A 27899-nucleotide genomic window follows, 5' to 3' on the forward strand; every position below is an offset into this window, starting at 1 on the left:
TCCGCATTTTATATTAGGTCTGCTCCCCATTCAGGAGAGGAGGCAGCAGCACAGCGCATGCGAGCCCATCCTGCCCAACACCGCCCCCCACTCGCTCCCCCGTTTCACCCCCAATACCCCCCCATTGCCCGTCCTGTTTGCCCCAACTCCGCACTCCGCCCACCCCCAAACCCCGTCCAACACCACCTCCCTGCCCACCCCCCAAACCCCGCACAACACCATGTCCCACCCCAAACCAGTCCAACACCGCCCCCCCACCCACCCCCAAAACCCCATCCAAAACCAACCCCGCCCGCCCCCAACCCTGTCCAACACCACACCCCGCCCGTTCCCAAACCCTGTCCAACACTGCCCTCCTTTTCCTACAGGATACTCTATAGGGTTTTCAATTGCTTCTGATGTGCATTTGAGTGTGATCTGTAGTTTTATGCGTATCATCAGAGCAAATGGACTTGACTTCCATGTTACAGGTAAATGTAATGTATGAAGGTGTGGGTGGAAGCGTCTCCCAATAATGTCAATATTAGAATATGAGATTAGATTCCCTTCGGTGTAGAAACAGGCCCTTCAGCCCAACACATCCACACCAACCCTTCGAAAAGTAACCCACCCAGACTCCTCCCCACATTTACCCCTGACTAATGCACCTAACACTATGGGCAATTTAGCATGGCCAATTCACCTGTACATCTTTTGGTTTATGGGAGGAAACCAGAGACCCCAGAGGAAACCCACGCAGACATGGGGAGAATGTGCAAACTCCACTCAGTCGCCCGTGCTGGGACTCAAACCCAGGTTCCCAAAACTGTGTGTCAGCCTGCATATGTCAGTGTTTGGTTATATATGCACACCATGTTCACTTCCACTGAGCACTGGATCTCTGCTGCAGCAATCATTCAACAATCCTTGGTTTTCAAAGCAGTTCTTTACCAATTCAGTCCAAAATCAAAAATACTGAAAAATAAAAAGATGGTGTCTCTGCACCAATTATAGTCATCAGTTCCCAAAGACTCTTTCACAACAAACTATTAACAAGGTATTTCTCATTGCATGATAATAAATCTGAAGTCACCCAGTCAGTACTTGCTTCTTCAACTCACTGTCCCAGAGATTCATCTTGTACACACTCCAGGCAGGTAAAAATCTCGTGACACCAGTTTATAGTCCAACAGGTTTATTTGGAAGCACTAGCTTTCGAAGCACTGCTCCTTCATCAGGTGAGGAATTCCTCTTCAACAGGATTAGTGTTGGTTGGGTTCACACAGTATATATGTAAATTGAAGTTGTTCATTATTTCAGTATTATCCATGTTGCATGCATCTCTAATTTCCTAATTTATATTGTGCACAGCATTATACATCTTGTAAAGGTCTCACCTACCCCAGAACCAGACCCAAACCCTCAAAACTCTGCTGCCCTCCCTCCTGTAAGTTCTCCAGCCACATGTTCAGTTGTTCATTTCTGCACTTGTACTCACTAGCTCAAGGCACTATAAATACTCCTGAGAATGTGCTTTTGTCATTTTCCATTTTAATATCTTTCCTACCTATTTGAAATATGCTTTCAGTACTTGATTCCTCTTTCTAAGTATGGTGTTTATATCAATGTGGTCTACCTTCTCTGGCTGTTCACTCTTCCACAGAAGAATGTCTTAGTCAGAACAGAAGTGGGAAGACTGTGGAATCCCCATCTGCCCAATTAAATGCTTCCCATTGCCATCAAATTTACCTTGGCCAGGGGTATGTTATGTGCCAACTTGTACTTCAAGAACAGAAGTAACTGCGCTGGCCAAAAAGATGATTTGAAGAATCTAGAATGAGTCTAGTGTGAAAGTTGTATGACAAGTTGCAAAGGTATGGGAAGTGAGGAAAGTCATTACACATTAATTGGCAATAGCAACCAGTAAACACTGATTGAAATTTGGGCGTAGTATGTGAGGTACATGAAGATTATTAGAAATTAAAAGTTTAAAGGTACAGAGCTCAAGAAACAGTTCTGCATCATCCTGCCCTACTTAAATGCACACCCATCTGATAAGCAGTTAATTATAACCACTGGCAGTTATAATCATTTAATTAAATCATCCACACTAAGTCAAGCAAATAATTTTTATTTTTCCTTGTGATATTGTTGAGAAATGGAACAAAAGTGCACATAGGAAATGCGGAAGCACCATGATTATCCGACATTCGATTATCCAAATTTCGAATTATCCAGCAAGACCGCAAGGTCCCGATGCTTGGCCAAACTGTGTTATCCAGCATTTGATTTTCCAAACATTCGAGTATCCCTGCCTGTATTGTTCGGATAATCAAGGGTTCTCTGTATTATTACATTATCATTACCTGAACGTTTGAAATATACTTCCGTTGCAGAAGATAGTTCATGTGCTGAAATGCCAGATCCTTGTCAGAAGCCAAAAGGTATGTAAAACTCTGCACATGTTAGTGCTTTGAACTGTATGCCATGAATATGCATTCTCTTACTTTCTGGTCAATGTAATTATATTCAACGATTCATTACTTTGTTCTTTGAGTACAACTGGATGGACATTGAAGAGCATTATTGTCCCCACACACAGTGAATTTCCACAGTACTTCTGCTCAAGAAAATTATTCAGTAGCAGCATTTGAAAGGAAAGTTGGTTTTAATTTTTAAATTAGCTGTTATATTTTCTGAGACAACCTGAGAATTTTCTTTCTAAAGCTATTTTGATCCAATTATTCAGAATCATTCTCAATTTCACTGTAGTTCTGATCTCATAATTGCCATTTTTCCAATGTCTTTGGTCATTGAATACATTCTCCACAAAATACAGCCTGCTAACCTGAAAACAACTGCTTCCTGGCTAGTAACCAGTTCTCAAACCTGATGAGTGGCTTATGCCCGAGACATCGATTCTTCTGCTCCTTGGATGCTGCCTGACCAGCTGTGCTTTTCCAGCACCACACTCTCGACTCTTATTCTCCAACATCTGTAGTCCTCACTTTCTCCTGGTTCTCAAACCATTTACCTTAATCCCACATACTCAGCTTTCATTTACTAATTTCAAACATGGGATCTCACCTAAAGGTTTCTGAAAAACTAAATATATCATCTCCATTGTTTCCCTTTATCTATTCTGCTCAAAATATATCAACATGTTTGATAAACATGATTCTCCTTTTACTTCCATGTTGACTCTCCCCAGTCCTACCATTATGTTCTGAATGAAAACAAGAAATACTGGAAATCACGGTGGTCAGGCAACATCGTGGAGAATGAGCAAGCTAAAGTTTTGAGTCAACATAGAACATTACAGTACAGTACAGGCCCTTCAGCCCTCGAAGTTGCACTGACCTGTGAAACCAATCTGAAGCCCATCTAAGCTACACTATTCCATTGTCATCCATATATTTATCCAGTGACCATTTAAATACCCTTAAAGTTGGTGAGGCTACTACTATTGCAGACAGGACACTCCACACCATTACTACTCTCTAAGTAAAGACCTTACCTCTGATATCTGTCCTATATCTATAACATCTCAATTTAAAGCTCTGTCCCTTGTGCTGTCCATCACCCATCCGAGGAAAAAGGCTCTCAGTGTCTACTCTATCTAATCCTCTGATCATCTTGTATGTCTCTATTAAGTCACCTTTTAACCTTCTTTTCTCCAATGAAAACAGCCTCATAAGACCTTCCCTCCATACCAGGTAACATCCTGGTAAATCTCCTCTGCACCCTTTCCAATGCTTCCATGTCCTTCCTGTAATGCAGCAACCAGAACTGTATGCAATACTCAGATCAAAGCCAAAGACTCTGCAATCTCCTTTCTAGCTTCCCAGAGAATCCTAGGATAAATCCATCCAGCCCAGGGGTCTCATCTTTACATGTTCCAGAATTGCTAACACCTTCTCCTTATGAACCTCAGTCCCATCTCGTCTAATAGCCTGTATCTTAGTATTCTCTTTGACAACATTGTCTTTTTCCAGTGTGAATACTGACGAAAAATATTCATTTAGCACCTCTCCTATCTCTTTGGACTCCACGCAGAACTTCCCACTACTGTCCTTGACAAGCCCTACTCTTACTCTAGTCATTCTTTTATTCCTGACATACCTACAGAAAGCTTTAGGGTTTTCCTTGATCCTTCCTGCCAAAGACTTCTCATGTCTTCTACTGGCTCTTCTTAGCTCTCTCTTTAGGTCGCTAATGACTAATTTGTAACACTCAAGCGCTCTAACTGAGGCTTCATGTCTCATCTTTACATAAGCTTTCTTCTTCCTCTTGACAAGAGATTCAACTTCTTTAGTAAACCACAGCTCCCTCATTCGACCATTTCCTCACTGGCTGACCAGTACATACTTATCAAGGACATGCAGTAAGCTGTTCCTTGAACAAGCTCCGCATTTCAATTGTGCCCATGCCTTGTATTTTCCTTCCGCTTCCTATACATCATAAATCTTGCCTAATTGCATCATAATTGCTTTTCACCCAGCTACAACTCTTGTTGTACCCGTCCTTTTCCATTGCTAAAGTAAACATAACTGAATTGTGGTCACTATCACCAAAGTGCTCACCTACGTCCAAATCTAACACCTAGCCTGTTTCATTACCCAGCACCAAATCCAATGTGGCCTCACCTCTTGTTGGGATATGTACATACTGTGTCAGGAAATCCTCCTGCACACATTGGACAAAAAAGATCCATCTAAGGTACTCAAACTATAGTTTCCAGTCAATATTTGGAAAGTTAAAGTCCCCCATAACAATTACCTTGTTACTTATGCTCCTATCCAGAATCCTTTCCTTTACATCTCTGGAACTTTTCAGAGGCCTATAGAAAACTCCCAACAGGATGACCTCTCCTCGCCTGATTCTAACCTCAGCCCATACTAGGTCAGTAGACGAGTCCTCAACAAATGTCCTTTCTGCCACTCTAATACTGTCCTTGACTAACAATGCCACCCCCCCTTCTTTAACCACCTTGCCCGTTCTTACTGAAATATCTAAACCCCAGAACCTGCAACAACCGTTCATTTCCCTACTCTATCCATGTCTCCAAAATGGCCACAACATCGAAGTCCCAGGTACCAATCCATGTTGCAAGTTCACACACCTTATTCCGGATGCTCCTGGCATTGAAATAGACACACTTCAAACCACCTTCCTGCCTGCCGGTGTACTCCTGTGACCTTAAAACCTTATTCATGACCTCACTACTCTCAACTTCCTATACACTGGAGCTGCAATTCAGGTTCCCATTCCCTGTTGCATTAGTTTAAATCCTCCCGAAGAGCATTTGCAAACCTCCCCCCTCCCCCCCAGGATATTAGTACTCCTCTAGTTCAGGTGTAGACCATCCCGTTTGTCGAGGTCTCACCTACCCGAGAAAGAGCCCCAATTATCCAGGTATCTGAATCCCTCCCTCCTGCACCATCCCTGTAGCCACGTGTTCAACTGCTCTCTCTCCCTGTTCCTCACCTCGCTAGCAAGTGGCACGAATAACAAACCAGAGATAACAACTCTGTTTGTTCTAGCTTAACGCTCCCATCCTAGCTCCTTGAATTTCTGCCTTACATCCCCATCCCTCTTCCTACCTATGTCATTAGTGCCTATGTGGACCACGCCTTGGGGCTGCTCCCCCTCTCCCTTCAAGACCCTGGCACCTGGGAGGCAACACACCAACCACGAGTCTCTCTCTCGTTCCCACAGAAACTCCTATCTGTCCACTACTTATGGAGTTCCAAATGACTAATGCTCTACTCCTCTCCCCCCTTCTCTTCTGAGCAGAGACCTGTACCCCATGGCTTACCTCTGGTAAGTCATCCCCCCCAACAGAATCCAAAACAGTACACTTGTTATTAAGTGGAAGGGCCACAGGGAATCCCTGCAATGTCTGCTTGTTCCCTTTCCGTCTGCTAACTGTAACCTATCTACCTTTTATCTGTATCTGAGGTGTGATTATCTCCCTATAACTCCTCTCAATTACCCCCTCAGCCTCCCAAATAATCCGAAGTTTATCCAGCTCCAGTTCCCTACACAATTTCTGAGAAGCTGGAGTTGGGTGCACTTCCTGGAGATGAAGTCAGCTTGAACACTAGTGGTGAGCATTACCTCCCACATTCTACAGGAGGAGCATACAACAGCCCTAACATCCATACCCACTGTTCTGAATTCCCAAAGAGACTATTGAAAAAAAAAGTAACCTTACCAAATCGGTGCACAAAACCTTCTTTCTTGGTTAGCGGCGGAGGATGGGTAGGAGACACTACCAAAGTTATATTTTGGGTAAAGCAACTGCCCAAATATATTACCTCTCTTACTCCGCCGCGCCCATGTTCGCTCCTGCTTTTTATATAAGTTTTTAAAGGATTAATTTACCTTCCCAGTAGTCCCCTGGTCCTCGCTCTCAGCGCTCCCACTGCAAGAAATGGAGGCTGCCTATCCACGAGGTAAATTTTTATAGGATTAACTAGATGATTCTTTGTCAAAACAAGCTTGCACTCTCTCTATGGATGCTGCCTGACCCATTGTGATTTCCAGCACTTTTTTTATTTTCAGTACAGATTCCAGCATCTGCAATAATTTGCTCTTACATTATGTTCTAAATGCCCTGTTTTCTCAACCTTTTTAAGAGATTCTAGCATTACATCAGATGTTATGCTTATCAACAGCACTTATCAAAATTATTTTGATTAACTCTTTAAAACTTGATATAAATTTGTTTAGTCTGCTTCCATAAGTTCCAAAACCTCTGCTTGTATGCTTCTGGGACTAATATGTGCTTAGAAAAGCCCTTTTCACCTCATCATTATCCCGAGAGTGTTCCTCTGACAGAGTGTTTCTCTTGTGCTTTACCAGTTAATTTACTTTGCACGGGTAAGTGCTATTTCATTTTGGCCATATAATTTGTGCCATCTTCTCAAGCAACAAGAACAGTGCTTCCACATACTTCACTTTAAGCATCTCCTGAACAACATACTATGGCTATAGATTTCCAAGTCTTCTCAAACCTTTAGTTTAACTTGCCAAAAAGGTCTCATTTTTAATATAATTTCCTGTTCCCTTTGTCGCTTTTTTCGCTTTCTTTCTCTCTTTCCTCCCTTAGTTTCTCTTTCTCTGCCCTTTGGAATTAACGCTCTTTGGAATTCCATCTCAAATTTTCTAATTTCTATTGCCTGAACTACAACTTAAGTTTCTCTGATGCATCTGATCTACTGCTTATACCACCTGACCTCTTTTTTTCCATTAAACTCAGCTATTTCATTATTAAATCTATGATGTCTGCCTTCTTGGTTTGTCTGGCAACTTTATGCCAGTGGGGGCAAGATTAGAATGGTGCTGGAAAAGCACAGCAAGTCAGGCAGCATCTGAGGTCAGGCAGCCAGCACCATTCCTGATTAAGGGCTCCTGCCCGAAACGTCGATTTTCCTGCTCCTCAGTTGCTGCCTGACCTGCTATGCTTTTCCAGCACCACTCTACTCTTGCCCCCACTGGCAACTTTAGTCCAGTGTGGAAGTTAATTCTGCTAAATTAACTTTGATCGTATCCTGTAACTGTACCATGGTAACTTCCAACGAATTCAGAAATTCCTTAACTATTTCCAATGTCATCTCAAGTCTGAATACAAATCTAATCCCCGATTACCCATTTTAAATACCAAAATCCAATTCCAGGCCTTCATTGTCTGCTTTTCAAGATCCAGGACTAGAGTCCCTAATTATGTTAGGACATGGAGACAGGCAGACAAATCACATCAGCCTTTTTACCTCAATATTCAAAACACGGTAAAATGAAAACCCTCAAAATTTACTCCAGTGGGTCCTAATCAGACTTTTTGAACAACCCAGAATTTGTGAATAATCAACTGTCGACATCAGATTTTGTCTTAACCAAACAACTTAGCATTTTATTAACAATACAGAAACTTTTACTTTCAGTACCATTCATACAAAAGACAGGCAAGTAAGCACAGTTACAGGATAAATAAAATAACAAAAACTGGCCAGACTACTTAAATGTTTCTACTCTGCATTGTTCCACAAGGATGATGGTTTTTTGGTTGATTTTCTAAAGATGTTGATCAGGGTCACCTTTACTGTTCACTTAGATATACACAAAAAAACTTAATACTTTGTTTTCTATTCTCTGAACTTCCACCAACTCTTTATGGGAGGTTAGGTAAGGAACTTTCAAATCTTCTTGCTGTGGCATGAACAACCAGCTGCCTTTTCACAGGAAACAGTCTAAAATCCACATCAAACTCTACTCCCCAACAGACTGATTGGTTCCTCCATGAAGTCCCAGTTATCATTCAGCATCTGCCATCTTTTCTAGACTTGCTGGAACCAATTTTCAGGCACTGACCTAATTACCAACTAACTTCTTCTACCTGTTTAATGCTGTTTCTTAGTGATGAAGCATCTGCAGAACCTTTTGATCAGGAACTAGCCTTCAATTAACTTCCAATCCTGGTCTCACAAATCAGCAAAATGAATTTATATTATTAATTTTGATATTAATATAGCCATCACCCACAGTCTAGTCATCTTTAGATCCCAGTTCACAGCTCCAATCCAAAATTGATAAAATAATAAAAATAATGAAAAAACAGTCACGTTTGTAACACATTTATGTAAATGTCATCTTTGTGAAGTAATTTGCATGCTGGGAAGGAGCAGCCAGTTTACTGCTATAACAGCCTTGTTTGTGAAATGTGTTCTTTTCAACAGAAAGCCCACTATAACCTCTCCATAACTACTTCCACAAATGGCACTTTTTGGAATTTGCCCTATTACAGAATTTAAGTTTGTGAATAACTCTTTCAGTGTAAGGTCAACCAGAAGCCCTTGAAAAATGTTTGGTGCTGGATGCTGTGCTTGATCCCTACAGATTCCAACTCATCCCGTAGTACTCACCAATAATGTACAATGATATACTAATGGGATTACATAATTGTTTGAGATCTCTGTTACAGGTTTGTGCTGTGGAGAAGAAGTGGCTCATGTACCTCTGTAAATGGGGCCATATCATCAGCACAATTGTTCCATTTGCCTTTTCTGGCTTGCCAAGATTTGGAATGTTAAATTTTTAATGATATTGGCAGGGAAATAGAGTTACAGTGTAACCTTGATAGGTCAAAGTCAAAATCCTCAAAATTCTGAGCGTATTGAGAAAATCAGTCAGATAATACCTATTACAAGCCAAACTTTCACATAGGCTAGTCCAGATTAGCCAAATCTGGAAAAGGGGCAATATTGGGCTTTTTAAACACCTGTTATTGATTGGTGTAAACACTCGGCGCCAAAGATGAAAAGCTTTTCTTGGATAGATTTCAGGTTTAAAAGGAAAAGGCAGAATAGTTCGGAACAGTTCACAAAAAACTCTGATACTGTACATGCCCAATTCACTTTTTCTGCTGACAGTTGCCAAGTTACTGTTTTCTTTTAAATGTTAAACTATGCAAGTTTGGTCTGGAAACTGTCAGTGGTGAAAGTGATTGGGTAATATACAATATCAGAGTTTCATTGGGAAATATTAAGTCTTTCTAACTCTTTCTTTTCAATTTACAATGTATCCTGAAACACTCAGAATATTAGCTACAAGAACTCTGGCATTCTAATTCACCATTTGCTTTTGCTGCTGTCAGCTGAAAGCTCATAATGGCTACCTTGCATATCGCAAAGTTCAGGTGATGTGTATGCCACTGGATTTCTGTGTGATTTGACTTACTGAGATTTTACTCTTAGATTTGGATATATTGACTGTTCAGAAAGATTGTTCCAGTTTAATAATATACACTGTTGTTATCCTTAGAAGTGACCTCCTCTTTCACCGATACTATGCAAGAGGAATTCATGTCTATTCAAAAAGGTAAATATTTATGAAATATTTTACAATTTCGTTAATTCCATTACACTTCATGACTCTTTTAATTCGTTTTCAGCATACTTTGTAAACACTTAATTTTTTTGTGTTCCTTAGTGGGATTTGGATGTTGCAGGCTGGGCCAGCATTTATTGCCCAACCCTAGTTGCCCTTGAGAAGCTGGTAAGCTTTCCTTTTGGAACTTCTGCAGCCCATTTGGTGTCAGCATACTCATAACACTGCCAAGGACAGAATTCCAAGACTTTGGCTGAGCAACAATGAAAGAAGGCCAATGAAGGAATGATGAGTAGCTTGGAGGGGAACTTGCTTCCATGAGAGGTAGTTCTCTGATGTTTTTGCTGGCCTTGTCCACATAGATGGAAGTAGTCATGGGTTTGGAAGGTGTTGTTTAAGGATTCTTGGTGAATTCATGCAGTGCATCTTGTACACTACTACTGTACATTATTAGGGGAGGGAGTGAATGTTTGTAGATGTGGTGCCAATCAGAGGGCTGCTTTGGCCTAGATAGTCACATGAGAACACATAGGTGACTCCAGGCAAGATTTCCTTCCCTAAAGGGGGTTAGTACAGACATTGATTTCACCATGAGATCTTAATTCACATTTTTCTGATATTTCAACCATCTATAATGGTGGGATTCAAAGCCAATTGCCCAGAACATGATGTGGTCTCTGAATTACCAGTCCAGAGACAATCAATCTGTGCCATCCTCTCCCTGAAATAAATTTGTAATAAATTTGTAAGAATTTGTTGTTGCTATCAATTCTAAATATGGAACTGAGGCTGCAACTGTAACAAATTATCATCTTCATCAAACTCAAATTGATGAATAGTCCATTTTCCTCCAACACGACATTTCCATATTTCTTCTCCTGCTTTTCCAACACATCTCTATCAATTGTTTACATTCCCAATCCCACATCTTGAAAATGTCCCTATCTTCTATGACAAAGTAAAATTCTGCAGATATTTAAAATCTGAAATAAAACTGGAAATGCAGTTCAAGTAGCATTAATGGAAAGAAAAACAAAGTTAGCATTTCAAGTTGATGATCTTTCATCAGAAAACTGATGCAGAAACTATTTCTTGACTAACAGAGCAATTTTCCCTTTGAGCTTAAAGCAGCGAGCATGTTGAATTGATTGTCACTGAATCCTTATGAAAATAAGTTCTTATCTAGTGGCATAAGTATGACACAATGACTTGGAATACCCTTGGTCTTCCTCTGCACTGGACGTCAATCATTGCAGATAGCAGCACCAATGTCTGTAGCTATTGTTCTGCAACAGAACCCTCTACTTCCTTGGTGAATTATGTCCCATTGCTTACTCCTCTAGATGTAGTTGTAGCTAATAATGACTGCTATACATGTTGGATTTGTAGAAAATGATCCCTCTGCTGCATTCTGTGCCTGTTTCCTTGGATTAATAGCATAAACAGAAGAACAACTATATTAAAACAGACCTAACATTGACTTCATGTGTTCTTAAAGACATGCCTGAGCCCTGTAGTTCTTCACAGTGAAGTTGAATGGCATGTTCTCATAGAGGGTAATATGTAGCATGCACAAAGATCTAAGTGCAATGAACTGAATACTCAAAAGAATTAGGGCTAAGTATAATCCATCAAAGTGTCCATTTTCCATTACTAGTAGACAACTGCCAAGAGCCCCATCCTAGCAACTCCCATGAACCTCAATAGTTATGCCTGGGCACAGTTCCTGTTGTATGTGAGGATGCGGCAACTATAATATGTGAGTTTTCAACTTTGGGACTGTGTGGCTTGGCTAATTGGTAAGATAAAGTTGTAATTGAGAAAGCCTTGTTCTATTAAGTTTTGTTGATCTAGTGATCACAAGGTGGCAATCAGTGAGTACTTTTTACTCCCAATGATTATTTCGTAAGTGCGTTTCGGAATTGGATGCTGTGTTGAATGTTGACTTCCAGATTAATTATAAATTGAAAGCAAATGAATAGCATTATTTAATCATTGCAGTTATGATTACCACAGTGGCCCTGCAGAAAGTTTCACATTGCCAAGTTGAGCTCCATCTACTTGGAAAAAGCAGTGACTTACGTTTCTTCCTTTGGAAACTCAGTTTTCCACCTTGAGACATTATTGCTCAATAGATTTTCGGATAAATACAATGAGGTTTCAACTTTTTATTTGAGTGATTGACCCACGACTTACTTCAATTCTACATATCCCTCATTGTGATATCAAGGTCAAAGTGACCATGACATACTTTATGTACCCATCCATGTCCTCCCCACCCCACTTCATGAATACAACTTGGTCACCCCATAATATCTGCAATTTTCCCTTATCACTGTGACCATTCTCTCAGCGGCCAAGTACAATGACTTGAACAATCTTGATAATGTCATGAACTGACTTGTAAAAAACCCACAGATTATACGTGAACCCCCTCCCTGTCCAATGTCCAGACCAACTTAGCAGGACAGATACAACTGATCACAGTCCACCCTCATGACTAAATTTGCAGTAGTTTGCAATTAGACTGCTTTTCCTTAACATTCACCATGTTCCAATTTTCTGGATTGCAAGAGCATGGATCCCCATACTCATTTTGGATCTACTAAAGCAGTCTCAGTTCAAATGCATCAAACCTAGACAATATCATATTTGGGCGGATAGGTCAAAAGCTGTCACCCTCTCATGATCTCTGGAGTTTAGCTCTTTTGTCTATTCTTGAACCAAGGCTCTGTACTGATATCATGTAATGAACTGCATTTTGGAGGTGATGAGAGAGCAACTGCATGCACGATCAAGACAGCATTTGATTTAGAATGGCATTAAGGAGCCGAGCAAAAATCGAGTCAAAGAGTATAGAGATGTACAGCACAGAATCAGAACCTTTGGTCCAACTTGTCCATGCTGACCAGACAGCCTAACCTAATCTAGTCCCATTTGCCAGCACTTGACCCATATCCCTCTAATCTCTTCCGATTAATATACCCACCACTTCCTCTAGCAGCTCATTCCGTACATGCACCACCTTCTGTGTGAAAAGTTGCCCCTTAGGTCCCTTTTAAAATTTTCCCCTCTCACCCTAAACCTATGGCCTCTAGCTCTGTACTCTCCTAACCCAGAGAAAAGACCTATCTATTTACCCTATCCATGCCCCTCATGATTTTATAAGCCTTTATAAAGTCACCCCTTAGCCTCCGACACTCCATGCAAAACAGCCCCAGCCTATTCAGCCTCTCCCTATAGGTCAAATCCTCTAATCTTGGCTACATCCTTATAAATCTTTTATGAGCCCTTTCAAGTTTCACAACATCCTTCCAGTAGGAGGGAGACCAGAATTACACACAGTATTCCAAAAGTGGTCTAACCAATGTCCTGTACAGCTGCAACATGACCTCCCAACTCCTATACTCTATGGTCTGACCAATAAAGGAGAGCATACCAAATGTATTCTTCACTCTCCTGTCTACTTGCAACTCTGCTTTCAAGAAACTATGAACCTGCACTTCAAGGTCTCTTTGTTCAGCAACACTCCACAAGACCGTACCATTATAAGCATAAGTCCTGCTCTGATTTGCCTTTCCAAAATGCAGCACAATACATTTATCTAAATTAAACTCCATTGGCCATTTCTCAGCCCATTGGCCCATCTGATCAAGATTCTGTTGTACTCCGAAGTAACCTTCTTTGCTGTCCATCGCACCTCCAATTTTGGTGTCATCTACAAACTTACTAACTATACCTCATACGTTCACATCCAAATCATTTATATAAATGATGAAAAGCAGTGGACCCAGCACACCACTGGTCACAGGCCTCCAGTCTGAAAGCCAACCCTCCACCACCACCCTCTGTCTTCTACCTTCGAGCCCATTCTGTATCCAAATGACGAGTTCTCCCTGTATTCCATGAAATCTAACCTTACTAACCGGTATTCTATAAGGAATCTTGTCAACCACCTTATTAAAGTCCATTTATATCACGTCCACCACTCTACCCTCATCAAACTTCTTCCTTACCTTTTCAAAAACTCAATCAAGTTAATTAAACATGATTTCCCACGCACATAGCCATGTTGACTATCCCTAATCAGTCCTTGCCTTTCCAAATACAGGTAAATTATGTCCCTCAGGATTCCCTCCAACAACTTGCCCACCACTGATGTCAGGCTCACTGGTCTATAGTTCCCTGGCTTTTCCTTACCACATTTCTTAAATAGTGCACCAGGTTAGGCAACTGCCAGTGTTCCAGCACCTCACCTGTGACTATCAATGATACACATATCTCACAAGGAGCCCAGAAATCACCTCCCTAGCTCCCCACAGAATTCTAGGGTACACCTGATCAAGTACTGGTGATTTGTCCACTTTTATGCATTTTAAGACATCCAGCACCTCCTCCTTTGTAATATGGATATTTTTCAAGATGCCACTATCTAATTCCCCACATTCTATATCTTCCATGCCCTTCTCCTCAGTGGGGTGGGGTTTATAATACAATCCCAGTAAGGTAATCATCCCTTTCTTATTTCTCAGTTCCACGCAAATAACGTTCTTTGATGTGTTCTCAGAAGTATTCTCCCTGAGCACAGCCATAATGCTATCCCTTAACAAAAACGCACCTCCCCCCCACCCCACCCTTGCCCCCTTTCTATTCTTCCAATAGCATTTGTATCCTGGAACATTAAGTTGCCAGTCTTGTCCATCCCCGAGCTATGTCGATGAAATTCCTATGATATCCCAGTGCCATGTTCCTAACCATGCCCTGAGTTCATTTGCCTTCCCTGTTCGGACTCTTGCGTTAAATAATGCAGTTTAATTTATCAGTCCTACCTTGTTCTCTGCTTTGTTCCTGCCTACCCTGACTGGTTGACTCACTCCTTTTCCCAACATACCCAACCGTCTCAGATTGATCATTTTTTCCACTATTTTCCTGGTCCCAGCGCCCCCCCTCCCCCCCACCTTACTAGTTTAAATCCTCCCGAGCAGCTCTAGCAAATCTCCCTGCCAGTATATTAGCCCCCTTCCAAGTCAGGTGCAATCCGTCCTTCTTGTACAGGTCACTTCTACCCCAGCAAGGATTCTAATGATCCAAAAATGTGAACCCTTCTCCCCTGCACCAACTTCTCAGCCACACATTCATTTGCTCTATCCTCCTATTCTTATCCTCACTAGCTCATAACACTGGGAGTAATCCAGATATTATTACCCTCGAGGACCTCCTTTTTAAGTTCCTGTCTGACTTTCTATATTTTCCCTTTAGAATCCTTTTCCCTTCCTATGTCATTAGTTCCGATGTGTACAATGACCTCCTGCTGGTTCCTCTCCCCTTTGAGAACATTCTGCACCCTCTCCAAGATACCCTTGATCCTGGCACCTGGGAGGCAATGCACCATTCTGATTTTTGACTGCTGGCTGCAGAAATGTCTGTCAATTCCTCGGACTAGAGATTCCCCATCATAATCGTTTAGAACCTGACATATCACTCATTACATTAGAGTCATTCTTAGTATTAGAAACTTGGCTGTCCATGCTACATTCCCCTTAGAGTCCATCACCTTCTACATTTTCCAAAACATGTTTGAGATGAGGATAGCCACAGGAGACTCCTGCACTACCTGCCTCCCTCTCCTACCTTTCCTGGAGGTAACCTATCCACTTGACTGTAACTGCGGCTTTTCTTCCTTCCTATAACTGTTATCCATCACACTCCCCGCTCCTGCATATTTCTTATTGCCTCTAATTGCCACTTCAACCAATCCATGTAATCTGATAGAATTCCAAACAAAGACACTTCCTGCAGACATAATGGCATTAGTATTGCAGAATTCACCATATCAACATTCTGTTTTTAGCAAAAAAATGAACTGAACCAGTAATACAATTACTGTAGCTACAACAGCAAGTCAGAGTTCAGGAATTCTGCTATGAGTAAATTCTTGTTCCCATCTACGAGGGATAATTTAGGAGTGTAATGGAATTGTATCCACTGGCCAAGTATGTACAGAGTCAAAAAAGCTGAAGAGGTTAAGACTATTCAGGTCTAAGCATCACGTTTCATTAGCAGTCCTGAACCACCTTCAGCCTTCACCCACTTCATCACTGACACACAGTGGAGGCAGTATGAATCATCTACAAGATAGACTGCAGTAATCCATCAAGACTCCTTTATTAATACGTCTAATCTCTATTACCTCAAATGTCAAGGGAGCAGATTCACACTACTGTGACTTGCCACTCGAGGCAACTCAGCACGACCTTCTAAAGAGCAATTAGGGTTGTGCGAATGCTGACCTAGCCAGCAAAGCCTCCATTCCTTGGCCGAATAAAAGAAAGTTAATGGAATATAGAATTTGAAGTCATTTTATTTATCTTGACCACCTGTGTGAAATAATTAAACTTCTTCTGACACTGCAGTCAGGCCTCTTTCGAGGCCATTGTCCTAGCATTGAATTCATCAACTATTTGCTCAAATTGCCTTTGCGGTGTCTATCTGCAGGGCCTCATGTTCCTCTGCTGTAGAGATCTTTTCTCATCTTTTTTGATCCTTCTGGACTCAGGCCGATTAGCATGAAATCTGAGAATCTCGGAGTCTTCTTTCTGACCTGGTGTACTATTCATCATGTTTCGCCCCATTTCTAGCCAAAGAGCTGCTCAGTTTTAAAGGGCGGCACGGTGGCCCAGTGGTTAGCACTGCTGCCTCACAGCGCCAGAGTCCGGGGTTCAATTCCCGCCTCAGGCGACTGACTGTGTGGAGTTTGCACGTTCTCCCCGTGTCTGTGTGGGTTTCCTCCGGGTGCTCCGGTTTCCTCCCACAGTCCAAAGATGTGCAGGTCAGGTGAATTGGCCATACTAAATTGCCCGTAGTGTTAGGTTAGGGGTATGGGTGGGTTTCGCTTCGGCGGGTCGATGTGGACTTGTTGGGCCGAAGGGCCTGTTTCCACACTGTAATGTAATCTAATCTAAATGCAGGCAGGCTTTAATTGGTCCGTTTTAAGATTGAAGCAGCATGCTGCAGTTCTGGAAATATGTTTATAGCACGGAATTTGTATGCTGCTTGCATTATTTTCCAATGGTATGAGTTAATTACACATCATGATTCCATGTTACAACCATGATACATTTTTAAAATTGTATTCTTCTTAAAAGTTATTTGATGTAGATTATGCTGAATCATATTATCATGATATCAACATAGAAAATTTTTCTCTGCCCTTCTTCACTCTTTAAACTTGAAGTTTATCCAAGCAGGCTTTTTTTATGAATGCTTTGAAGTAGTATCCTTTTTAGTGCATACATATCCCTAAATTGTGCTAACTTTTCATTTCAGTTTTACAAGCTTTTGGGAAAGAATGTGCAGTGTTACATGATAGTGGCACACAAACAGAAAAATGTGGTCGTCCAGGTAAAGGTAATATTCATTATCTGTTTCATTCTTCATATGCACCATTTCTCTGAAACTCATTTTGATGCCTCCACTGAGAATTTTGAGTAACAGATGATATGATTCTAGAAATTATTTGCAGGAACGTTTAAACTGGAATTGTTAGTAGGTATTAAACATTGTATATGTAATCATTAATTACATGTCCAAAAATATTTACTTTGTTCATCATGACCATAAAACTTAAGTTAAAAGTAAAGAATTATTTTGTTCTATTTTTAAGTTAGGATTAAGTTCTGATGGATACTGAAAGGAAACAAAATGTTGAAGACAGCAAAGAAATATTATAATTCCCTGTTCTTGGAATGTGGGCCACATGGACTGACTCCATTTAATGCCATCCCAAATTTCTCTCAGAAAGTGGTGGTGCCTGCAATGATGCTGGCATCTCACGATGCTGTGTAACGGGGAGTTGGATGTTTTCATCGTTTTGCTAACATGCCATTGGTGATATAGGATGCAGCACTAAAGATACCATTGAATTAATTTTTATGGATTCAAAAGATACAATGTACTACATTCATATTTTATCATTGTGCTGATTGTTGTCTGTTATACTTCTGACTTGATTTTGTAGGCGTTGAAGATGTTTTGAGAGGTCAGGAGATGTGCCATTGATTGCAGCTTTGTCTGTCATCCTTCTACTGAGCCAGACTTGGCAGTAGACAATACATTTCTGAAAAGAGGACCCCATTTTGCCTTTCACTGTGGATTACTGATTCATCATTTGAGGATGCATTAACTAGTAATCAACAGTACCTTTAAGTTTGTTAAAGAAAGCATATTCTTCTGATTGACAACTAGCTTCAATGTTGTCTCTCTCAATCCGCCATAGGAAATGTTGTTTCAGATGACTAAACCTGTGTCAAGAGAAGTCATTTTCTTGTTATTCATTTTGGTTCCACTGATTCTTCAAAACTGGTGCTTTCATTTCCACTTCTTTCACAGTTTCCTGCAAACATTTCTTTCCTCTCTTATTGTCCAATTCCTTTCAGGTTGGTCAATCTTATCATTCAGCTGAGCCTCTGCTCCAATCAGTTCCTCATTCTGTTCCTTAAAAATTCCATGAGTGCTTTTAAAGTCAGCTGAATCTAAAATACATAGCTCAACTTTCTTGTTCTCCACATGGCACTGGAGCTCAAAACTTTCATTTATGATTTCAACACAAAGTTCCTGTGTTTGATAGTCCAGGAATTTAACCTGGCATTCAATCAACTGTTCCCATTCATTGGCAATTTCTTCTGTTCAATGCCTTTTTTACAATAATTACTTGAATATTAATTGAAGATCAGTTTATATTAGATTTTCTGTTCCATGTTTTAATTTAAGTATTTCAAGCCTTCATTTATGTGATTTGTTTCCTCTAGCTGATGCACAAGTGTTGTCGCCACTTCATGTTCATCACTAGCAAACTAATCTTCCATGCATGATCTGGTTTTCTTAGTAGAGACTAGTTTCTGATGCTGCCTTTGATATTTTTGGATTTCTGATCCTAAAATTGTTTGGCCCCGGGATAGTCACTTTTTTTCACTTTATCCTGATGAGGCTTATTAGCTTGGGCTTTTGCTACTGCTCAAGCATGGAGCAGTCCTGAATGTTCTTCTGGCAAAAACTCCATTTCTCTCAACTTATCTGCTGGTCTTAAACTCACAGAGATGCCAAGAATTTCATACCTGCCAAATTATTATGTAATATAAAGTCCACATCTTCATTCAGTAAATTTTGGAACAATTATCTCCTGAGTTGCTTTGTAAATTAACTTTTGTTATAATCCCAGATGTTAACTAATACTGAGGAGTAAGATTGCAGAATGAAACTTGGCTTGTTAGATCAAATATTTAATTGGTTAAAGTGGTGGTTAGTCCCTGAGACATATCCACATTAGGCTGCAGATATTCTTGAAAACAGAACATTAGTTTATTACACAGAAAAAGAAAAATCAAAGCTTTCAATTATAAATAGAAGAGTTAGAAAATCTCAACACAAATATCTAAACATAGGGCTGAGTTTTCCTATTTCTTGGCAAACTGCTTTTTCAATTGAGATTCATGGTGCCTGATTTGCCATGCCAGATGGTGACTTTTTTCACACAGTCATCTGCTCCTCATCTTTAATTGTGCAACAAGACTCTTCATCTTTCATCTCATGGAATTGTGTGGCATGAGAGTTACAAATACTTACTACTGCCAGAATATTGAAACATTCACACCATTGCCTCTATATTTAAATCTTATCTGCGCACCACTTAAAGATGCAGCAGACCAAGAACTCTTCTTCACGCTGTTGCCCTGCATTATTATCCTCAAGACCCAGAAAGACAAGTCACTTCCTCAGTTTGTCAACAAGGATCTGGTGATCCTGATTCAACAGCGTGGTAGAATGGAGAGCAGTGTTTCTTATTGATGATAGCAAAGGGTGCCACATCACCAGACATAGCCAGCTGTAATGAGAGTGCAATATGTGTCAGTGCAATATTCTAGATGATCCACAATGCCCTGCAAGACAGGAAGAAGGGTCATTTTTTTTTATTCATGACGATAAGTGCCACTATCAGGCTCAGAATACTGCAGTGATTCTCCCGATTCTCCAAAACCTGTTCACCAGACACAAGTCAGGAATGTGATGAAATAGTCTCATTTGCCTGAATGAGTACAGCTCCAACAACACTCTAGAAGCTTAAAACCTTTCAGGACAAAGCAGCTCACTTGATTGGCACCACATCCACTCCTTCCACCACTGACACTCAGTAGCAGCAGTGTGAACTGTCTACAAGATGCACTGTAGAAATTCATTAAAGTTCCTTAGATAGCACTTTCCAAACCCACAACCACTTCCATCTTGAAGGCTTGAAATATTTAAATTAAAACATGGAACAGAAAATCTAATATAAACTGATCTTCAATTAATATTCAAGTAATTATTGTAAAAAAGGACAAGGACAACAAGTACTTGGTAGCATTGCCACTTGCAAGTTCCCCTCCAAACCACTTACCATCTTGACTTGGAAATATATTGCATTTCCTATGGTGGACCACAATCCTGGAATTCCCTCCCTAACAGCATTGTGGTTCTACCTATAGTACATGGACTGCACTGATTAGCAGCTCGCCACCACTTTCTCAAAGACAAGTAGGAATAAATGCTAGCCAGTCAGCATTGCCCATGTCCCATGAGTGAATTTTAAAAAATAACAACAGAAAGTTAGATATTGGAAAGAAGTCTGAGTGCAGCACATTTATCCTGCATGGAATTTCAACTAGGACTTTTGCATCTAATGATGCATTACTGCATAATTTTTCTTTGATGTCCCTCCAATCAATGTCCTGAACTGCATCTTTATCTTCACCCTTAGAAAATTGGAGTTGATCCTCCAGTTTTTCTGCTTGCAAGATAACCTCCTTTTGTTAGCTCTAGTTGCGAAGGGCACAAATTCCACAATGATGCGATGCCCCTTCTGTGCTATACAGCAAGACTCTGCAGGCCCAGGCATCAAAACCACATTCTCAGGAGGCCTGTGGCCTGTTTCACTGTGTCTTTGGTGGAAGCATAGACAGCATTGTGTCGGACGGAGGATTTTGTGCAGGTGTCATCAGCCGTGTTTGGAAAGGGTAGCCCTTGCCTCCCAGTTGCCAGCCCTATATGACTGAGGACTTTGGAAGGATGTAGGAACCTGTGAATTTTCCAATATGTATGCATCATGGTAGCTCCCAGATTACCAGAAGCAGACATCTAAAATCTGGCTACAATTGTTGGTTGAACATTGATGGAAGCATTTTTTGTTGTCAAGCTCTGCAGACTAGTGATTGGACACTCTCAAAGCAGTGCGTGTGCAGCTTGTAGTGCCTTGCATCCAGGGGAAGCCATTGATGGTGAAAAATGTAATTGCTTCGGCTGCTGGACTCTACGCATTGCAGGAAAGGATATTAACAGGTGTGCTCTGACGAAAATGACATCAGTGACATCAGTGATGTCCTAGAAGCATTTGTGGGTAAAGAATTGGATATAGAGTGATACAGTCATACAGCACAGAAACAGACCCATTAGTCTGTTGGAGCCAGAGCTAATAGAAGTGGTAGTTGTTGTACACTTGGATTTTGCATATAATGACATGCCCAGCCATTTGAATTTCATAAGATATATGTAATATTTCCCTACAGTACCTCAGTGGCACCACTGTCTGATGGATCACTGCTCACTCCTCATTTGCAGGTTTCTAAGGAAGTCTCCCGTTTCCTCACAAGGATTTCATTTTTTAATGTAGTAACATTCAGAGATTGCTTCTGTCGGTTTCAGTGTAAGCTGCCTGAGCTGGTGTTTTTAACAGACAATCCACTTGTTGGGTTGCTACTAAGGAAGTTTTATTTATTACTTCCTTGGGGTCTTTCAGTACTCCTGAGAAATGTTTCAGGTACAAAACTGGAGGTTCTTCTGCTTGTGATGCCTCCTCAGCCTCCACTGGTTGAATTTGTCTGGTCATAGACTATGTCACCACAGTCAGTAAAAATGCTAGACACTTTCTCATGCTGTTCGGTTTACATGAAATCATGGGCTTCTTACAGACAACTACTATCCTTATTTCTGCCATGTCGTTATGGGGAAGCAAGCCGATTCCATCCATGAGCAATTCCCACAGTCATTGGTCTTAATAAAAAAAATGGTATACCAGTTGCATCCAATAAAGAGGGACGAACATGTAGCCTCCATCAATTCCTTTTATCTACACCTCGGCACATAGTGCATTCTCAGGTGGGAAGATCATGTATTTTCCCAAGAGTAGAATTTGACTGTCCCCAGGATCCCACAATATCACTACAGACTTACTTGCCTCACCATAGGGAAATGTGGCCTCTTCCTTTGGATTCAGGTAACTCTTGGGATTTATTTAATCTAATCTGCACACTCAGGAATGCATTTACATTTGTTCACAGCTGCAATCAAAGCAATTATCTGGTCTGTCATGCTGTCTGATTGATTCCTATTCTCTGCACCAAGTGTATATGCGCCAATTAATCTCACTGGTTTTTCTGTAGCCTCTAGCAGTTAGTATAGCCTAAGAGGATGCTAAATTGAGAGACAGATACTGAATAGCCTACTCAGAAATTGAATCAGAACCAGTACATGTTGTGATTGTCAGAGATGCTAACACTGGTAGCTGACTCTGAATGAGGCGGTACTAAAATCAAGGACTTTTCATGTGAAATTAAGGATGACTTGGTGATGAATACTGGCATTTGTGGATTAATTCAGTACATGAGTGTTATTTTTCAAAAGATAAATTACTGATGTGGAAATGGAAATAACTTCAACTACCTACCAATCAGGAATAGGCATTTGTCCACTGAGTGGTGGGTTTATATGAGTACTATATCAAAGAAGAGTAACTCACAAAATTCCAATGGCAAATCACTTGTGTATTAGAAAACACAGACTAAAATGCTGAAATATTTTGACAAAGATTACATAAATATGTGATTGAATTTTGCCAGCCATGCCATTATTGTCAAGTAGTTGGGAAACATTAAGCATCAATTAAACTTGTGTGTTTAATTCTGATACCAGCTTTCAAAGAACTATTTTGCACAGTCTTAAGAGACTTTGTAGGTCCCTGCTTAAAACCAAGAGTGAAACTCAATATATTTTTAACAGCTATGCATGTGTCAACAAGAATTTCTGAGGCAATTTGTGGAAAATTACAGCAAACCAGGTAGTGCAAATATTAGGTCAGCATTTTTCAGGATATGGATTACCCAAATAAATACAATCAGTTCAAGATTCAAATTGTTACAAATATTAAGATATAATGTATACTTTGGGATTAAAACAATTTATATCTTTAATTTATCATCCATAATCTCAAGGAACTTTAGAAAGATGGCATCAAGCTTTAAACAGTATGATTAGAACTTATTATCAGGAATGTCCTAATGACTAGGATAAAGAAATTTCCTTGCTTTTGTTTACCATTATGGATGCTCATAATGAGTCCACAGGATTTAGTTTTTTTGAACTGATAAATAGACATCAAGCAAGAGGAACCAAACCAAGGCTCAGAGATTATATTTCCAACCTATGTAGTGTATTTCCACAAAAAAGCTAACCAAAAGTTATGAGTTGGCCAAAGGGTTGGTTTAACAAATAATACAAACTAGTGAAGATAGAAAATAACAAAGTTGAGAATTGTTTTGCTGGTGACAAGGTATTAGTATTGTTACCTGTTCCTGGGAACCATTAAAAGCAAGGTTCACTGTACTTTATCAAATAAAAAGAAATAGGTGCATTATGTGATGAGTATCCTAAAGTAAACATCAGCAAGTTTCTCATATTAATTTGTTAAACAGACTCCAAGGCAGAGTGGATACTCAAGTGTATTTACCATGGTGAAAGAAATAGGGAATAAATCAAAATGAATGAGAAATTAAGAATGGCATTTTATAGAGGTCTGAGCAATGTGGGCAATAGTGGGATTTGTGGCAGAATCAATTGAGAAGCCCAGCAAGGTCCATCTTGACATCAAGAGCATCTCATTCCATCTTTTATGTTATTCAAAGAGTCACACAGCATAGAAGCAGGCTCTTCGGCCCATCGTGTCTGTGCTTACCAATGAACACTAAACTCTACTAATCCCATTTACCTGCATTTGGTTGATGGCATACTATGCCCTGTCATTTTAAGTGCTCATCCAGATGCTTCTTAAACATTAGAAGAGTACCTATCAAACAACATGTTCCATATTTCTACCACCTTCTGGGTTAAAAAATGTTTCCTCAAATTCCTTCTAAACCTATTATTCCTCACCTTACACTTGGGCTGTCTTTGGGACATTTGCCATGGAGAAAAGATTCTCAAGATCTACCCTATCTATGTCTCTCATATTTTTGTACACCTCAATCAGATCACTCCTCAGCCTCCTCTGCTCCAGTGAAAACAAATCCAACCTACTCAGTCTCTCTTTATAGCTGAGACTTTTTATCCCAGGCAACATCCAGATGTCTCTACCCCGCACCCTCTGTAGTGCAGTCATGTCCTTCCAGTTGTGTGGTGACCAGCGCTGCATACAGTATTCCATCTGTGGCCTAACCAATGCTTTATAAAGTTGCAACAAGACTTCTTTGCTCCTACATTCTATACCAGACTCTTGAAGGCAAGCATCCCATATGCCTTCTTCACCACCCTACCTCCCATGCTGACACCTTCAGCAATCTGTGGACTTGTACACTGCAGTCCCTTTTGTCCTTAGTACTCCCTAGGGGCCATCTGTTTCTTTTGACAAGCAACACAATGAATTTCTTGCTCAGCAGCTGCAAGTTTCCTATCAAGGAAGATTATTGCTCGTTAAATACCTTGCTAATAGCCCAACTTGCCTCACTAATATTCAGCTTAACAACTCTTGCCAAGCTTAACAAACAAGTTACATGTCAAGAAAATTTGCCATGAAAACCAGAGCAAGTATGTGGCAAATTTAGATTGTCACTTGCTCCAAAAGATCTTCATGTTAGACTCTGAGCATCAGCATCTTAGAACATGCTTCATCAGCACCAGCCACATGCACCCCACATCCACTGACATTGGCATCTGATATGTGCCAGCCTTTCAAAACCATCCTGGCACATATCAAATCGACTTACAGTGCACTTCTGCTCTTCAATCGAGCACTTTGGGATGCACCAGTAATTATCATTAAAAGTCTGCAACAAGCACATTATGCACTCAGGGACTAAAATAGGCCTAATTTCTGGGGTCTTTGCTCACTACCTGACCCTACCTGGATATTCATGGATTCCATGTCTTACATTGTCTTGCCTTGCCTTGCCTTTTCACTTTGCTTCCCTCAACCAGAAATAACAGGTTCATATTACTTTTGTCTTAACTTGGCTGGAGCGCAAACAAGGGAAGGAAGCTTGTCATGGTTGTCAGTAAGCTTCATTTAAGTCAACGGAAAATAGCTTTCACTGAGGAGGGTCTGGTATAGTGAGTGAAGGGCATCCTCCAATATTGGGCCAGGGGCTTATAAATAGCCTTTCAAGGTTGTCAGAGACAGGATGTTTTCCACAAGGGTGAGGAGCTGAATGTTGTCTTTCTGCCTTATTGGTGGCTATTTTAATTCTGCAATGAGAGGGAGACAGGTATTTTTTTTTTGTAGGTCCCTGTTTGTTTGTTTTTTGTTTTTGTTTAGGCGGCTCAGGTTATGGGGTGCTTGCGGTTTATTTTATTTTTTTTTATTTTTTTTCTTTAACCCCCACACTACCGCCTAAGTGCGGTAGTGCTTATTTTTCCCCCAGCACCCATGGTGTGTGTGTGCAGGTGTGAGACACAGTGAAAGACACAAAGTGCACGAATCTTTATTCAATTTCCACCACCAGGAAGACAGGAAAACACCCGGGTGGCCAGTGACAGGGAGACAGGTATTAAGAGACATGAAAGTAGGTGGCACAGCTGTTACTATTCATGCAGTTGGGAAGGTATCCTGAGTGAGTGATTAGGCTGTGCTGAGGACATGTAAAATTAGCAGCTTCATGGGTTGGAGTGGGTTACAGCAAGTGATAGAAGATGGCGCAGGGCAGAAATAACAGTGGAAAGGCACTTGGGAAGAGGTGTGTACACAATCCGAGATAAGGTGAATATGAGTTATTGGAGATAAGATAGCCTTTTTGCAATGTGCTGTGCATTCCCCAAGATAGCTGAAACTGTTTTAACCTGATTGGCAACCTCAGACCAAGCTGGCATAGTCGGGTGTCATGATCTCCACTAGTGATCCTGAGGGAAGAGAAGGTTCTAACTCTGCACAACACCATCCAGCAAGACATACAACAGAGTGCCAATTACTCCTTGCCTGCCAGAGCTAGGGAAAATGCCAGGAATCACGTAGGGCAGGTCTGTACTGCCAGCTTGTCCAGCAACACAAAGGGCTTTTAGAGATGGCAACGGATTTTGGAAAATTCCAGGATTAGCATTGAGTGGCAAGTCATTCTGCAAACTGTGTGAGGCCAGAATTGGTCGTAAGGGTAGGTGGTTAACAAGGCAGCTTTGGTAAGATAGCTTGCTAGGCCTTCTGTCAGAATGCCGCCAAAATAAGGCTCAATGCAACACAAACTTGGGAAAAAATGTAATATTCAATCCTGAAAATTCAAACATTGAACTTTCAGTAATCAGATTGAGTAATACAGAAGTGCTTTTTTCAGTGGCTAAGACAAAGCGCATAAGTCTGCAGAATATGGGAATAAGTGAATTTTATTGGAACTTAATTCTGAATTTTAGCATGGTAGTGTCTCCCCTGAGAATCTTACCAAAGAAAGGCAATAAATTTAAATGAGAAAAATAATGCAAGAGTGCTTTTACAATTGGAAAGTTATGTTGACAACCACACCAGTTTTAGCAGCACCAAATTTTGAGAAACTATTTAAACTGACTGTTGACAGCGACAGCAGTTTGGTATAGTGTTCTAAAAAGAAGATGAGATGGGGATTAAATGGTCAGTCACTTATTTTCCAAGAAAATAATTGCACATTAACATCGATGTTGAGAAAACAATGGAGGATAGAGAACTCAAAAATAAATGTTGATGTCTTTAAAATAGTTCACAATACAGAAGAGGAAGTGCCGGAGGTCTTAGGAAACATAAAAGTAGATAAATCTCCAGGACATGATCAGTGTATCCCAGGATACTGTGGGAAATTAGGTAGGAAATTGCGGGGTCCCTAGCAGAAATATTTGTCTCATCTATGAACACGGGTGAAGTACCAGAGGACTGGAGGGGGCAAATGTTGTGCCATTTTTTAAGAAAGGCTATAAGGAGAAGCCTAGTAACTATAGACCTGAGTCTGACAGCAGGTGGTAAGTTGTTGGAGGTGATTCTGACAGACAGAATTTACATGCATTCGAAGGGCAAGGATTGATTATGGATAGTCAGCATGACTTTGTGTGAGAAAAATCGTGTCTTGCAAACTTGCTTGAGTTTTATAATGAAGTTGCCAAAAAGATTGATGAGGGCAGAGCAGTAGACTTTGTTTACTTGGACTTTAGTAAAGCCTTTGATAAGGTAGACTAATTAGTAAAGTTAGATCACGTGGGATTCAAGGTGCGCTCGCCAACTGGATACAAAATTAGCTTTATAGTAGGTGATAGGGTGGTGATGGAGGCCTGGAGGCCCTGTGACTAGTGATGTGTTCCACCAATAAAATGACTTTTATTTGTCATTTATGTAAATGGTTTGGATGAGAATATAGGGCTGGCATTGTTTGCAGATGACACCAAAATTGGTGGTAAAATGGACAGTGAAGAAGGTTTCTAAGATTACAAAGATACCTTGATCAATTGGGTCAATGGGCTAAGGAGTGGCCAATGAAGTGTAATTTGGATAAATGTGAGTTACTGCATTTTGATTATACAAACACTGGTAGGTCTTACACAGTTAATGGTAGGACATTGGGGAGTGTTGTAAAACAGAGAGACCTAGGGGTTCAGGTACATAATTCTTTGAAATTTGTAATACAGTTGATTAAGAAGGCAATAAGCATGCTTGCCTTCATTGTTCAGAAATTTGAGTATAGGAGTTGGGATGTCATGTTGAGATTGTAGAGGAAGTTGGTGAGGCT

The 27899-nt window shown here is 40.6% G+C and overlaps 1 protein-coding gene across 1 annotated transcript in view; it reads left to right on the top strand.

Moving 5' to 3' along the window:
* LOC122562603 (uncharacterized) overlaps positions 1-27899 on the top strand; it is a 269073-nt gene that overhangs the window by 92270 nt on the left and 148904 nt on the right. Inside the window, exons 12-14 of the mRNA XM_087999793.1 lie at positions 2376-2423; positions 9802-9858; positions 17194-17268. Of these exons, the coding sequence (XP_087855919.1) occupies positions 2376-2423; positions 9802-9858; positions 17194-17268 (180 nt within the window). The remainder of the gene's footprint in view (positions 1-2375; positions 2424-9801; positions 9859-17193; positions 17269-27899) is intronic.

The sequence above is a fragment of the Chiloscyllium plagiosum genome, unplaced genomic scaffold (assembly GCF_037043375.1).
Source record: "Chiloscyllium plagiosum isolate Xiang-an unplaced genomic scaffold, Cpla_swu_hap1 HiC_scaffold_24, whole genome shotgun sequence".
Lineage (NCBI taxonomy): Eukaryota > Metazoa > Chordata > Chondrichthyes > Orectolobiformes > Hemiscylliidae > Chiloscyllium > Chiloscyllium plagiosum.